The 16589-nt window shown below is 36.8% G+C and overlaps 1 protein-coding gene across 2 annotated transcripts in view; it reads right to left on the bottom strand.

Moving 5' to 3' along the window:
• LMBRD2 (LMBR1 domain containing 2) overlaps nucleotides 1–16589 on the bottom strand; it is a 50976-nt gene that overhangs the window by 16363 nt on the left and 18024 nt on the right. For both annotated transcript variants that reach the window (XM_008509217.2, XM_008509219.2), the window contains exons 7-11: nucleotides 7620–7694; nucleotides 5833–5946; nucleotides 5279–5462; nucleotides 2000–2181; nucleotides 1324–1457 (exon numbers count right to left, since the gene is read on the bottom strand). In XM_008509217.2, coding sequence (XP_008507439.1) covers nucleotides 1324–1457; nucleotides 2000–2181; nucleotides 5279–5462; nucleotides 5833–5946; nucleotides 7620–7694 — 689 coding nt within the window. The remainder of the gene's footprint in view (nucleotides 1–1323; nucleotides 1458–1999; nucleotides 2182–5278; nucleotides 5463–5832; nucleotides 5947–7619; nucleotides 7695–16589) is intronic.

Below are 16589 nucleotides of genomic sequence, written 5' to 3'. Positions count from 1 at the left end.
GTATTAAGAACATTTCAGATCATTGTAACTTCACCTATTTGTATTACATATATTTTGAATTCTTAATATGAACTGCCCTCACTTATTGGGAGACATTCTGAGAATCCCATTAATCACAATCCACTTAAAAACATGAACACCTACATGGCAAAACTCCAGCCTCAGGCTGCCTGTTTTGGTAGTGTTTGCCACTGCTTTCTCCCAAGAATTTGTGGACTGCCATTCTATCTGCCTCTTTCAAGACTACCATCTGTCTCAGCAGCACAACGCAACAGTAACATCCTTAAGGTGAACTGTACTCAGTACATAAAAGATCTTAAGTTGTATCAAAGTATGTCACTCTGACAAGTACAGGTATAAAGAATTGTTAGGGTTCAGTTTTGTTCAGATAAAAAGAGGACCTCACAGAACAACAGAGTTGGAGAATAGGGGGAGAGGAAAATGAAGGGACAGTATGAATACAAAGAGATAATATGAGGAGTTCTATTGTGGTGATAGGATTGTTATGTATTTTGATTGTGGTGGTGGTTACAGGAATCTACAGAGGCCCTTCCCAACATGAATAAAGAATAAAAAATGGCGAGAACTAAAGAAGGTTTGCAGCCTAGTTAACAGTAATGTATCAGTGTAAAATTCTTGGTTTTGATATTGTACAACAGCTATATAAAACGTCTCCATTGGGGAATCTGGGTGCAGGTTAGTAGGACTCTTTGTATTATATTTGCAACTTCCTGTGAGTCTATAATTATTTGGAAAAAAAGGTAAAAAAAAAAGTCTTAGAGATGCTTCAGATATTAATTGACATTAATTTCTCTATAAACTTCCCTAAGCCCAGCCTTTATAAATACCTGATAATTTAACAATATGGAGAAATAATAGATTGTGCAACTTTGCCCAAGCTGAAGCCATCTATCTAAACTTACTAAATCTCTTAACAAAAATGATTCCTGTTGGTTTTCTTAGTCCTCCACAATTTAGTTCAAGGCCACTAAATCTCACAACACTCTCTAGGTCTGACTTAGTCTCTAAACTCTCAAATGTTCCTATTATTTACTAACCTATTACTGAATCTCTAATTGGTAAATCCAGGCTCAATATGTCTTTCTTTTACCTCCTAACCTAGCATATCTATTTTAACTTTAAACTTCAAGCAGGATTTAGCTAGCAATCAACAAACATCTAATTAATACTTAAATCTAATCGATTAGCTCACAGAAATACAGGCGTTAGTGGAAGACCCATAAACAACAAAAAATAAGAGAGATCCACAAGAATACATGCAATAAAGACAATTTCCTTGTTTCCAAACACAATCCTACTTACATGCCACTGAAAAGAAGGCTATACGCATCAGTCTGGTGATGTGAAGCCAAGTAATAATAGTTAAATACACGAATCCTGAACACAGTAGAATAAACACAGATACTTAGGAAGAAGATGGAAAGGAAGCAAGCAATCTGAAAAAAACAAAACAAAACCACTTTAAGACTAAAGGACTTTAGCATGTTATATGCTATCACAAGCATTATCCTTTATTTCCAGCTAACATTTATTGACATTCTAAAATTTAAACACAGCTTTATTTTTTAACCATCTAAGAAAATGAAATTATGAAGAAAATCTACATCTCAACCAGCTCAACATCCTATCCATAAGCTTCAAATCTACCTCCTGAAGTGAGCCCGTTCTCCCATTCCCTTGGCAACTCTTCACATGAAGACTATAAGTTACGTTGCTTCACTGGCATAAACAGGATCAAAGTATTCTTGTAAAAGAATTTGGCACTGTTTTGCACCTTTTCATCTTTCTTTAAATACAGTTCTGAGTTTTTATAGTCTGGATAAATTGATGAAGCTCATTTTTGGAAGTGTGAATAATAATACTGGGAAACATCACTGTTTTCATTATTACTAGAAGAAATATGTGGAGAAAAGATACAACAGTTAAGGATTATACTATGAGCTGATATATATTTACAACAGATATAAAATAAACTGACCTCAATATAGATATAATTGTATGTTTTTTCAGCCAGCTGTATGAAGACTGCAAAGAGGGATAAAACAGGTGTAGTGCTAAAGAATGTGCACTCTGACCACACAACAATCACAGAGAAGATAGACAAAACCACAGCAAGTATCCTATAAAACCATGGTCGCAAAAGACATTCCCAGTACCATTCTGGAAGATAAAAGAAAAAACTGATTAGGAAAATCATAAAAGAGTAAGAGGGTATTTACATTGTCTCAAAATATCTCCATACAAGATACATAATTGTAAAAAGAAAAATAGTAATTTTACAGTGGAGGAACCAGGCAGACACCATCCTAAGCAAATGATCACCATTAACGGGACAAACTGACATTATGGGCCTCCTGCTATGATGCACTGGGAAGAACACAGCATCACCACTGTGATAGTCCTGCCAAAAATGCAGAACCTGCCTCTGATCATGAGGAAATATCAAACTCAAGTTCAGGGACACTCAATAAAAAACTTGCTTACACTCTCCAAAAACCTCAATGTCATAAAACACAAATGGAGACTGAGAAGTTGTTCCAGGTGAAAGGAGACATAACTGACTGCAACGCCTGATCCGGCAGATTTTACAAAGAATATTATTGGGACGATAAACAAAATCTGAATAAGCCCTGCAGATAATAGTACTATATTGATGTTAATTTCCTGATTTTGATCATTGTATTTGGTTATGTGAGAAAATGTTTTTATTTTTAGAAAATATACACTGAAACCTTTAGAAACAAAGAGGCATCACAGTCTGGATTCAACTCTAAAAAGATTAAGGAAAAATATATACACACAGAGAAAGATAAAGCAAATGAATACAGAAAAAGGATAACATTTGGAGAAGGGTATATGGGAATTCTTCGTGCTATTCTGACAACTTTTTGTTAAGTTCGGCTTTAGGTAAAAATAAAAGTTTTAAAAAAAAAAGGAAAGCTCACAAAATTTAAAAGGCTCTATTTTCACTTCACTCATTGATGAACTGAGCTCTTGGCTCACTCTAAATCTTTTTAACCCATCTCAGTCCAATTCCTGGGGATTTCAATATCCACATATGTGCTCCTCCTTTCAATAACCTGGTCTTTCACTTCCTTGACTTCCCCTCCTCTAATGTTCTTATCCTCCATCTTACCTTAACTACTCATTCCCATAGTCATCCCTAAACCTTTTACTGCCAGTAACTCCAACCCATCCTTATAATCCCATTACAAAATCCCTGTTTCCAAGCAACACCTTTATGTAGTATTCCAGCTCCACTGACTGACTCTACCCAGACCAACAATCCACCTTTTTATTGCCACTTAACACCATGATGTCCTTACTGCTTTCTTTACCTAGCTCAGATTCCATAGTCTTTGAGGATAATCACTCTCAAACATCCCAATTCCTTTGCCCTCTCTTGCTCCCCTCTACTTACTAAGCTAAACCATACCCTGGTGAGATCTAACTCCCTGGCTACTCTGAGCCTGCACCCATGAAGCTGCACATTGCAGAAGTAAGACACACAACTTGGCTGACTCATCTCACTTTAAATTCTTCATCACCAGCTTCAAGTGAACCCTGAGCACTGACCGGCTAGCCTACTATAATTCACCAATCTTCTCCCATGCCCACCCTCCTAAGCAACTATTTTGCATCTTCTCTTCTTTCCTCAAACCTCCAAAATCTCTTCCCCTATACTTAACTCTTGAGCATTTCACTGAGAAAATAGAAGCCAGCATAAGAGAAGCTCCCTTAGTTCTCACCACTACATCCTACCTGCTTAGGTACATTTGTGCCTTATCTAAGGCTATTCTCTTCATTGTTCCCCAATTTTCCCATTTCATCTCTCCTACTTGTGAACGTTGTCCTAGCCATTCTCTTCTGCTTCATCAAATTTCTTCTAAGATATCATTCCCAAATTGCATGCTATAATTTCTCTTGACCCACCATCCTTCTCCTCTTTCCTCTATTTCCTTTTACAAGGAAAATGTTTCCAGAGTTTTCTATTCTGTCTCTAACTGCTCTCCTTGTCATTTCTCCTAAACTCCAATCAGGCCTTTTTACCCTCTCCCCCACCTCTCTTCTCTGAAATCCAATGGTTAAGTCTTAGTATTCATAACAGTCGACCTATCTCCAACACTTGAAAAGGTACTTTACACACCTTTTTCTTCAAAACACTTCACTGTCCTGGTTTCCCTCCTATCTCACTGGTCACTCCTTTTTTAATCTTTTCTTCTGGTCCTCATCACCATGATGTCTAAATTATGGAGTGCCTCAGGCTTGGTCCTTAGACTTTCTCTCTTCTCTACACCAATCACTTCTTTATTGATTCCCTCCTGACCCATGGCACATCTAGACATTGATGACACCCTAATTTATATTTGCAGACCAGACTTCTCCCCTGAAATCCAATTTCCATAGCCAATTACCTCCTCAGCGTCTTATTTATACCTTTACGTGTAATTATCTGTTTTTCTCACTCCACAAGGCCAGAAATTTTTGTCTTTTTTATTCATCGCTATGTACCAAGCACCCAAAAATACATAGTATATATATGCTCAAATATTTGCTGAATGAATGAAAACAAATGTATCATTCCTTCATTTAATTAGAAGAGATCTTGACTGAAGAAGTTTTCTGGGATGTTTGTTATGGTCATAATATCTTCATACTCAAGATCACACATGCAAAAAGAGAATCAACTGAACATAACCATTTGATTAAAAAGTAAACAAATTTTAATACTGTGACACTTTCATATTTTCATTAAGTTCTTCACACTAAATTTGATAACATTTGAAGACAGTGTCATAAATAATTATAAAGGGGAATAAAATAATTATGACTATTGAGTATAGGTTCTGTAAATAGACTAATAAATGTAAATAGTCAAAGAGGACTTCTTAGGAGAATATTTTAGTACTCATGTCAAGACTGAAGAAGAGAGCCAAGCTTGTGATGTAAAACTGCTTAAAATTCTAATTATTTTAAGTATATATTATGTTTACAAAATATGCTTGATGTATGGCATATATTTTTGTTGAGAATTATGGTTATCTGTGAAGTAACAGTGAAAACTGATAGATTATGTATTATATGACAAGTAAAGTAGTTTTTGGGGGGGAAGTTTATCAGATACATAATATTACCACGTGGTATAAGTCAAATAATACAAATACAATTCAGCTCTGCATTGGTGAAAATATACATACTTTTTTCCTTCAGAAAAATGATCATCATTAAACTCTGAAATTTATATCAAATTACATACCAACTGTAGGACTATAAAAATGTTGGGTAAATCTATTTTCTGGGTCTGGTGATTGAAAGGTGTGAACAAACTGATGAGTAGCACTAGTTTCATTTTTTGCTACATCTTCCAGATAAAATGCTTGTTCCAAAAGAATTTGCCATTGTACTTGAGTTCGACGGTGCCTCTGAACTGAATAAATCACCTAAAAAAGAGAACAGGGGTTACACCTGGCAGTGTTCTGTTCCAATAATGGTTCAATTCCCCACTAGGGAGAATGTTTTGGCTGTCACAACACTGGGAAAGTGCTAGTGGCATTTACTGGGTGGAGCCAAGGATGTTAATATTCTATAATATGTCTAACAATTAAACTCAGTGAATAATTCTCCCTCCCAAAATGCCAAAAGTACTCATCGAGAAAATGAAGTTAAAACACTTCAAAGAATAATGATAAGGACAGGATCAAAGGAAGTTTCAGATATATGTTCACTCAAAATTCCTTTTTTCTGTGGGCATTAATTATAAATCTAACTAGAATTATCAGTAAGTAAAACAGCTATAATTAATAAAGTTACCTGTTTATGTAGTTTTACCAGACTTTTTTCACTTGGGTAGGTATTATGCTTTTCATCAAAATCTTCATAATCATCCATGTTCCTACCCATTTTTTCCTGATACTCCGTAGGGCACTAAAAGGAACAAGCAGATTTTTAAAAATCTTATTTGCAAAAAGATAAAAATTTTATTTATATTAAAAATCTTCCTGGGGCTGGCCCTGTGGCCGAGTGGTTGAGTTTGGGCGCTCTGCTGCAGGTGGCCCAGTGTTTCGTTGGTTCGAATCCTGGGCACGGACATGGCACTGCTCATCAAACCACGCTGAGGCAGCATCCCACATGCCACAACTAGAAGGACCCACAACGAAGAATATACAACTACGTACTGGGGGGCTTTGGGGAGAAAAATGAAAAAAATAAAATCTTAAAAAAAAAAATCTTCCATTCTTGCGCACTTCTAATTTTCTTGAAAACACTTCTTCCTTTATTGGCATCTCTAAATAGTTAGATTTTTAGTTGCTGACATTTTCTTGAAAATGCTTTAAAAGATATATTTGATTACTTCTTACCTCTATTAAAATTAATCTTTATGCTCAGATACACCAGCTGGGGATGGGTAGGGAAGGGGGCTTACCTACATGAAGCAACTAGTATTTGAGAGAATTATTCTAGGTAGTTTCCTGAACTGTCAATTATTTTCCTAGCTAAATAATGAAGAATCACAACAAATCCAAGATGTTGAATTTTTGAAAGCCATAGTACAGAGAAACAGATACATGATTGGGAGTTATCTGCCCTACTGTTTTTTAAGTCATTTACTACCCACATGAACTTGGGGAAGTCAACCTTCCTGAATAGGTCTCAAAAGGTAGCAAATGTGAGAGAAATGATTCAAGAACTGATTCTCATGATATCACCTTAGCCAAAAGGAACACTGGTTAATAATCAATACAATAGATTTAAAATATAGGAAAAGAAACAGTTCACTGGTTCTTTGGTCCCATATAAGACAATTGGGGAACTCACTGGAAACAATTGCTTTTGGAAGAATACAAATACTCCTAATTTAATACCAACGCATACCTTAATTGTATGGCTTCTTAATGGAATATCTGTGTTAAATATCTCATGTCATTCACTCCATGAAACGTAAAATGTATTGTAAAATGACATGTAGGAAGCTGACTGAAAGAGATCACTGAGGCCCCAGTTTGTTTTCTTACAGGAGATATGACTTTAGCGGCCAAACTCAACGACACTTTTACAAACTTTAAAGGTCTATCTCCATCGCTGTGTCATGGTAATCATTATATATTACTTAACATAACCTCTACACCCACATTTCAATGGAAAATACTGCCAACAATTAATGTTAAATTTGTAATAACAAAAGAACAAATTCTATGTACAAATTACTACTGGTTTATAGTTAATATTTCCATGAAAACAGAAAGGAGTTGGGAAGACCTCGGTCATATGCTGTTCTCATACTTTTTTTTTTTTTTAAAAGATTTTATTTTTTTCCTTTTTCTCCCCAAAGCCCCCCAGTACATAGTTGTAGATTCTTCGTTGTGGGTCCTTCTAGTTGTGGCATGTGGGACGCTGCCTCAGCGTGGTTTGATGAGCAGTGCCATGTCCGCGCCCAGGATTCGAACCAACGAAACACTGGGCCGCCTGCAGCGGAGCGCGCGAACTTAACCACTCGGCCACAGGGCCAGCCCCTGTTCTCATACTTTTTTGATGCTTTTATAATATGTTATATAAATTTATGTTTCAAAAGAAAATAGATGAGAATATGATTTAATTACCTTTTTAAGTATTGTGTCAACACATTTTCTCAGTGGGTGATTATACTTGATGCTTCCATTCACTTTACAAACCTCCTATAAAAACAGTAAGAGAAATAAAAATATTTCCATTTCTATAGATCAGACATTTCAAATGAGAATGCTGTAAATACTATATATATTTTCATGAGTTTGATTTCAACCCAAATTACTTAGCATATACATGAATTTCCATTCACTGAATAGAAGTTCTTAAGAACACAAGTAAAATTACAAAGTTATAAAATAGCTATATCTATACCCTCACATTTCTTATTACTTTCTAGATTTATTTCCTTATCATTAGCTTACTTAGTACACAAAGATGAATAAGCATTTAAAAAAGTCATGAAGGATCAGACAAACTTTGCAATCCCGTAAGAACAGGATCGTGTTTCTCCACCTTGCTCATCAAGTTCAATTATCTCATTATTTAAAATACAGTGAAGAAACCAGAGGAAGCAGAATAGACTATAAGCATTACAAAGCACCTGCTCTTTTCCAATGGGAGAGTATTCTATAGCAGTCACAACTAACGATCCATTTAATAAAAGTTTGTTTACTAAAGTACACCATATAGCAGCGCTGTGCTAGGTGTAACATCACCACAATCCATTCTGGAGGGTGGGGTGGGAAGACATGGTGTTAAAGGTCTTTGACTAAGAGTACCACCTGGTGATGAGAAAATTAAATAAGCAATTTAATGAGTATGGAAGGCTTATAGGGTTAGGGAGGGGAATCTTTAGAACCAGTAGTTCCCAAAGAATCACAATATTCTATAATATTAATGAAATTTTCAAAAAGTTGGAACACTGTTCTAGGCAGAAGAAACAGCATGTTCAAAGGCTAGGAGACGAGAGAACTGACTAGGATACTAAAAGAACATTCTGATCGTAGGGTAGAAAATGGACTTAAACTGGAGGCAGGGAAACAATCTGGTATATAGACAAAGTTATGAAAAAATATTTATAACTTACATGACAAAAAAATCACTATGCTTAATATAGGGAGAGTACTTACAAATCAATAGAAAAATGGGCAGACACAGAAGAAATACAATTGGCCAATAAATGTCTGAAAAGATATTCAAACTCACTAAAAATAACTCCAGTTTTTAAAATGAGAATAGAGAATGAGAAGAAATTTCTTGCAAAATTATAAAAAATTGATATCATGTAATGAGGTAAGATTGTGAGGAAACATACACAGTATGTTTCCCCTCATACAGAGTAAAATGTGATATAACATATTTTGAAGCTACTTTAGCAATATCCATCAAAATTTAAAATATGCAAATCTTATGAATAATCTGCACTAACAGACACTGCTCCTGTCAAGGAGCTTAGCTTAATGAGGAAAAAAGACATTATTCAAACAGAAATGGTGTGGAAACTCCTCTATAATCTAGTGTGGGAGACTTTCTGATGAACTGATTACTTAAACTGAGATAAAAAGCATGACTACTAGTCAGCCCAGGCCTCGCGAACCTGAGTGCTTTGCTGAGCCCCTAAAGAGGGAATGTGTACTGGCGGCTGTGGGAAGAGGCAGCAGCAGCTTTTAACCCACTGGAGATCACTTTCCTGGTGGGGAGAGGGAGTTCATAGAGCCCCTGAGGCGCCAAAAAGTGGCCCCAGCTCTGTCAAGCAAGGAAGCCCCACCCACCAAGCACACTCCACACAAGCGCCTGAACACATCCCAGGCTGGGGCAAGCACCCATAATACTCCCACAGCCTCCAACAGACAGGGTGGGACCAGAAACTGCTCCTGCTTCCTCTTAGTGGTAACAGGTGGAATCTGTGTCCTAAGAATACCACAATTGCCCAGACAGAGGATTAGCTCATCAAGCATCATGAGAAACCACGGTAACAATTCAGACCAAGAAGAAAATGACAATTCTCCAGAAACCAACCCTGAAGATACAGAAATTTATAACCTAAATGACAGAGAATTCAAAATAGCCATCATAAGGAAACTCAATGACTTACAAGAAAACACAGAAAGACAACTCAAGGAGTTCAGCAATCAAATGAATCTCTTCACCAAAGAGATTGAAAATTTAAAAAAAAAATCAAGCAGAAATTCTGGATACGAAAAACAATTAATGAAATAAAAAATAATCTAGAAGCATTAAGAAATAGAATGGGTCTTATGGAGGAAAGAATCAGTCTTCTAGAGGATAAAAATGTAGAAATTGTACAGGTGGAGGAAGAGACAGAAGTAAGACTTTAAAAAAATGAAGGAATTCTTTGAGAAATATCTGACTCAATTAGGGAAAGCAACATAAGAATTACAGGTATTCTAGAGGGAGAAGAGAAGGAGAAAGGAGCAGAAATCTTGTTCAAAGAAATAATTGCTGAGAACTGCCTAAGCCTGGGGATGGTTAAGGATTTACAAATGAATGAAGTTAATACAATGCTAAAAGACCTTCTTCATGGCATATAATAGTAAAAATGGCAAAAGTGAATGATAAAGAAAAAATATTAGGAGCAGCAAGGCAGAAGAAAATAACCTATAAAGGAACCCTACCAAGCTTTCAGCAGATTTCTTGGCAGAAACCCTACAGGCTAGGAGAGAATGGAATGATATAGTCAAAATACTAAAAGACAAAAACTTTCAGCCAAGAATACTCCAGCAAAACTTTCATTCAGATATGATGGAGATATAAAAGCTGTCCCAGACAAACAAAAGCTGATGGAGTTCATCACCACTAGACCTCCCCTACAAGAAATAATTAAAGATGCCCTCACACTGGCAACAAAAAGGCAAAGGTCTACTAAGCTCTGAGCAAGGAGATAAATAGATAGACAGGATCAGACACCTGCAGCTCTCTACCAGAATAGGAAGGCAAAGACTCAATTGTAACTTAAAGGAGAAGGGGAAAGAAAGCATCAAAAGTAATGATAAACACTTCAACTTAGCCACAAACTCACAAAATTAAAAACAGAATAATTTGTAACAGCAATTAGAAGGGGAAAGGAAAGAGAAGGAACCTGCTTAGGTTAATGGAAATAAGAGGCTATGAGAAAATGGTCTATCTCATCTCCAATATCTTTCATACAATCCTCATGGTAACCATTAAACAAAAAAATCAGAGCAGAGCCACAATTCACAAAAAGAAAGAAAACTGGGAAATCCCCCTCAGAAAACCACCAAAATGAAATGGGAGTAAGAAATAAAAGAAAGAGAAACAATGGAAACATAAAAAACAGAAAACAAGAGATAAAGTGGCAGTATTAAGCCCTCATATATCAATAATCACTCTAAATGTAAATAGACTGAATTCTCCAATCAAAAGACACAGAGTAGCTGGATGGGTTAAAAAACAAGATCCAACAAAATGCTGTCTCCAGGAAAGGCATCTCAGCTCCAAAGACAAACAAAGGCTTAGAGTGAAGGCTTAGAGTGAAGACAATACTCCAAACTAATGGTCAACAAAAGAAAGCAAGTGTTGCCATACTTTTATCAGACAAAGCAGACTTCAAGTTAAAAAATATAATGAGAGACAAAGAGGGGCAATGTATAATAATAAAAGGGACACTCCACCAAGAGGATATAACACATATTAATATATATGCACCTAACACAGGGGCACCAAAGTATATAAAGCAATTATTAACAGACCTAAAGAGAGAAATTAACAGCAACACAATAATAGTAGGGGACCTCAACACCCCACTCACATGTAAGGACAGATCATCCAGACAACAAGTCAACAAGGAAATAGTAGATTTAAATGAAACATTGATCAAATGGACTTAATAGATATATAGTGAACATTCCACCAAAACAGCAGAATATACATTCTTCTCAAGTCATGTGGACCATTCTCAAAGACAGACCATATGTTGGGAAATAAGACAAGCCTCAACAAATTCAAGAAGATTGAAATCATCCCAATCATCTTTTCTGACCACAATGCTATGAAGACACACATAAAAAAAGAAAAAAATGGGGAAACTCAGAAGTATGTGGACACTAAACAACATGCCATTGAACAACCATTGGATAATTGAAGAAATCAAGGGGGAAATTAAAAAATACCTAGAGGCAAATGAAATGAAAAAACAGCATACTAACTCTTATGGGATGCAACAAAAGTGGGCAAAAGAGGGAAATTCATAGCAATACAGGCCCATCTCAAGCAAGAAAAATCTCAAATAAGTAATCTTAACATGCACCATGTAACAGAGCTAGAAAAAGAACAGACAAAGCCCAAAGTCAGCAGAAGGAGGGAAATAATAAAAATCAGAGCAGAAATAAATGAAATAAAGACTAAAAAAACAGTAAAAAGGACGAATGAAACTAAGAGCTGGTTCTTTGAGAAGATAAAGAAAATTGACAAGCTTTTAGCCAGACTTAACAAGAAAAGAGAGAAGGCTCAAATAAACAAAATTAGAAATGAAAGAGGAGAAATTAGAACAGATACTGCAGAAATACAAAGGATTGTAAGAAAATACTATGAAAAACTATATGCCCACAAATTCAATAACCTAGAAGAAATGGATGAATGCCTAGACTCATACAAGCTTCCAAAACTGAATCAAGAAGAAATAGAGAATCTGAACAGACCAATCAGAAGCACAGAGACTGAAAAAGTAATCAGAAACTTCCCAGAAAACAAAAGTCCAGGACCAGATGGATTCTCTGGAGAATTCTACCAAACATTCAAAGGAGATTCAGTAACTATACTTCTCAAACTATTCCGAAAAATTGAAGAAGATGGAAGGCTTCCTAACACATTGTATGAGGCCAACATTACCCTGATACCAAAACCAGATAAGGACAACACAAAGAAGGAAAACTACAGGCCAATAACACTGATGAACTTAGATGCAAAAATCCTCAACAAAATATTGGCAAACAGAATACAGCAATACATTAAAAGCATCATACAGCACAATCAAGTGGGATTTATTCCAGGGACGCAGGGATGGTTCATATTCGCAAATCAATCAATGTGATACACCACACTAACCAATTGAGGAATAAGAATCACATGATCATCTCAACAGATGCAGAGAAAGCATTTGACAAGATCCAACATCCATTTATGATAAAAATAGGTATAGAAGGCAAGTACCTCAACATAATAAAGGCCATATATGACAAACTCTCAGCTAACATCATACTTAATAGTAAAAAACTGAAAGCCATCCCTCTGAGAACTGGAATGAGACAAGGGTGCCCACTCTCACCACTTCTATTCAACCTAGTACTGGAGGTATTGGTCAGAGCAATTAGGCAAGAAAAAGAAATAAGTGGAATCCAAACTGGAAAGGAAGAAGTGAAACTTTCACTACTTGCAGACAACATGATTATACATATAGAAAACCCTAAAGAATGCACCACGAAAGTAGCAGAAATAATCAACAACTACAGCAAAGTTTCAGTGTACAAAACCAATTTAAAAAAATCAGTTGCATTCCTATACACTAACAATGAACTAGCAGAAAGAGCAATCAAGAATACAATCCCATTTACAACTGCAACCAAAAGAATAAAATATCTAGGAATAAACTTAACCAAAGAGATGAAAGACCTGTACACTGAAAACTAAAGACGTTATTGAAAGAAACTGAAGAAGATATAAAGAAATGGAAAGATATTCCATGTTCACGGGTCGGAAGAATAAATATAGTTAAAATGTTCATACTACCCAAAGCAATCTACAGATTCAATGCAATCCCAATGACACTCTTCACAGAAATAGAACAAAGAATCCAAAAATTTAGGGGCTGGCCCCGTGGCCGAGTGGTTAAGTTCGCGCGCTCCGCTGCAGGCGGCCCAGTGTTTCGTTGGTTCGAATCCTGGGCGCGGACATGGCACTGCTCACCAAACCACGCTGAGGCAGCGTCCCACATACCACAACTAGAAGGACGCACAACGAAGAATATACAACTATGTACCAGGGGGCTTTGGGGAGAAAAAGGAAGAAAATAAAATAAAATCTTTAAAAAAAAAAAAAAAAAAAAGAATCCAAAAATTTATATGGAACAACAAAAGACCCAAATAGCTAAAGCAATCCTGAGAAAAAAGAACAAAGCTGAAGGCATCACAATCCGTGACTTCAAAACATACTACAAAGCTATAGGAATCAAAACAGCACAGTACTGGTACAAAAACACACACACAAATCAATGGATCAGATTTGAAAGCCCAGAAATAAAACCACACATCTATGGACAGTTAAGCTTTCACAAAGGAGCCAAGAACATACAATGGAGAAAGGAAAGTCTCTTCAATAAATGGTGGTGAGAAAACTGGACAGCCACATGCAAAAGAATGAAAGTAGACCATTATCTTGCACCATACACAAAAATCACCTCAAAATGGATTGAACATTTGAATGTAAGATATGAAACCATAAAACTCCTAGAAGAAAGTGACGTCAGCATCACGGCAGAGTGAGCTCTCTCAGAAATCTCTCCCCTCCAATATACAACAAAAAAAAATCCATCCATAATCCAACAGAGGACATCCAAACACAACAGACAAAACGGTGGAGAGACCCATGCAGCCCTACAACAGAGGGTGGAGAGACTGAAGCCCCCCTGGGAGCAGGTGGAGTGGGGTAAGAGAAATCTTCTCTCCCTCCTCTCGAAGACTGCAATCTGGGAATACGGGAGGCCTCCAATAGGGAAGTAATGGGGGAGGGGACATTCATTGACAGGAACATCAAGGACTCCTAAGGGCCCTTGCAGCCTAGAGGGAAGCCCTCTACCGGGGTGAAAGCTTTTGTGGCGGGTGACCTTATCAAGCCAACACCCCAGGAGAGCAGAGGGAGAAAACACCGAGAGCACACAGGAGAAAGTGCCCCTCCCCCCACCCGCTCAGCATGGCTCCAGGCCCTAGAATTTCGGCTGGAAGACCAAAAGATCTTTTTGAATACCATGTCTTCTCAGACAAAGAAAACAAAAGAAAAATTAAACAAGTGGGAGTTCATCAGACTAAGGAGCTTCTGCAAGGCAAAAGAAACTAGGATCAAAACCAAAAGACAACCCACCAATTGGGAGAAAATTTCTGCAAATCATTTATCTGATAAGGCGTTAATCTCCATAATATATAAGGAACTCACACAACTGAACAACAAAAAAACAAACAGCCCAATCAAAAAATGGACAGAGGATATGAACAGACAGTTTCCCAAAGAAGATATACAGATGGCTAATAAACATACGAAAAGATGTTCAACATCACTAATCATCAGGGAAATGCAAATCAAAACTACACAAGGATACCACCTTATACCTGTTAAAATGGCTATAATCACTAAGACTAAAATAATAAATGTTGGAGAGGGTGTGGAGAGAAGGGAACCCTCATACACTGCTGGTGGGAATGCAAACTGGTGCAGCCACTATGGAAAACAAGTGTGGAGATTCCTCAAAAAACTAAAAATAGAACTACCTTATGAGCCAGCTATCCCACTACCGGGTATCTACCCAAACAACTTGAAATCAACCATCCAAAGTAACATATGTACCCCTATAGTCATTGCAGCAGTATTCACAATAGCCAAGACGTGGAAACTATCTGAGTACCCATCAACCGATGATTGGCTAAAGAAGATGTGTTATATATATACAATGGAATACTACTCAGCCAGAAAAAAAGACAAATTCATCCCATTTGCAACAACATGGAAAGACCTGGAGGGAATTATGCTTAGTGAAATAAGCCAGACTGAGAAAGACAAACATCAGATGATTTCACTCGTATGTGGAATATAAACAAGCACGTGGATAAAGAAAACAGTTCAGTGGCTACCAGGGGAAGGGGGTGAAGAGAAGCACCTATGTGGTGACAGACAATAAATAATGTACAACTGAAATTTCACAATGATGTAAACTATTATGAACTCAATTTAAAAAAACAACAAACAAAAAGGAGGACGATAACAATACACCAAATGCCCACTATGTTTGGTTATAGACTTGTTGAGTTTGAAATGCCTTTTTACCATCCAGGATGATATCAAACGTGTTGGTGAATATATGAGAGGAGGTCAGGAGAGAAGTCCAGGCCACATGTATAAATTTGAGAGTAATTTGCATACAGAACATACTAAAGCTTGCCCAGAGTCCTCCTGTCCAGAACCAAGGACCAGGAATCCATTCTATTACTACCATCTAGAGATTACTTTTTAGTTTCTTAATTGCAGATGGTTTCCTTTTGGGCATCTCTTTCCAAAGCTTGTGGTTTGTACATCATAAAACATATGACTGATTCAAAGAAAATGTCATGCAGTGTGGTCAGGGTAATAGCTGTTCACTACATGTGAAATTTCTCAGTCTATAAGTAAATGCATTTCGATGCCGTAGCATCCATTGTCTAGGATCAAGATAAAGGCATTTCAGGGATACTTAAGATTTCTCTTCTCTGAAAATTAACAACATTTATAAAACAATGTCATAACGCATTAAATCATATACAAATTCCCCCCTACATACAAAAAAAAAACAAGAAGAAATATAGGCAGTACCCTCTTTGACACTGGTCTTGGCAATAACTTTTCTTTAGAATGGCACCTAAGCTAACAACTGTTGCTAATCTTCTTTTTTTATTTTGCTTTTACTCCCCAAATCCCCCAGTACATAGCTGTATATTTTAGGTGTGGGTCCTTCTAGTTGTGGTATGTGGGATATTACCTCAACTTGGCCTGATGAGTGGTGCTCTGTCTACGCCCAGGATCCAAATTGGCGAAACCCTGGGCTGCCAAAGCGGAACGTGTGAACTTAACCACTTGGCCATGGAGCCAGCCCCAGCAATATGTTTTTGAATACCATGTCTACTCGGGCAAGGGAAACAAAAGAAAAAGTTAACAAATGGAACTACATCAGACTAAAAAGCTTCTGCAAAGAATAGGAAACCATGAACAAAACGAAAAGACAACCCACCAACTGAGAGAAAATATTTGCAAATCAGTTATCAGACAAGGGGTTGATCTCCAAA

This window comes from Equus przewalskii, chromosome 20, assembly GCF_037783145.1.
Source record: "Equus przewalskii isolate Varuska chromosome 20, EquPr2, whole genome shotgun sequence".
NCBI lineage: Eukaryota > Metazoa > Chordata > Mammalia > Perissodactyla > Equidae > Equus > Equus przewalskii.
Note: the sequence above shows the minus strand (reverse complement) of the source record. Positions and strands in the feature narration are given on the sequence as shown.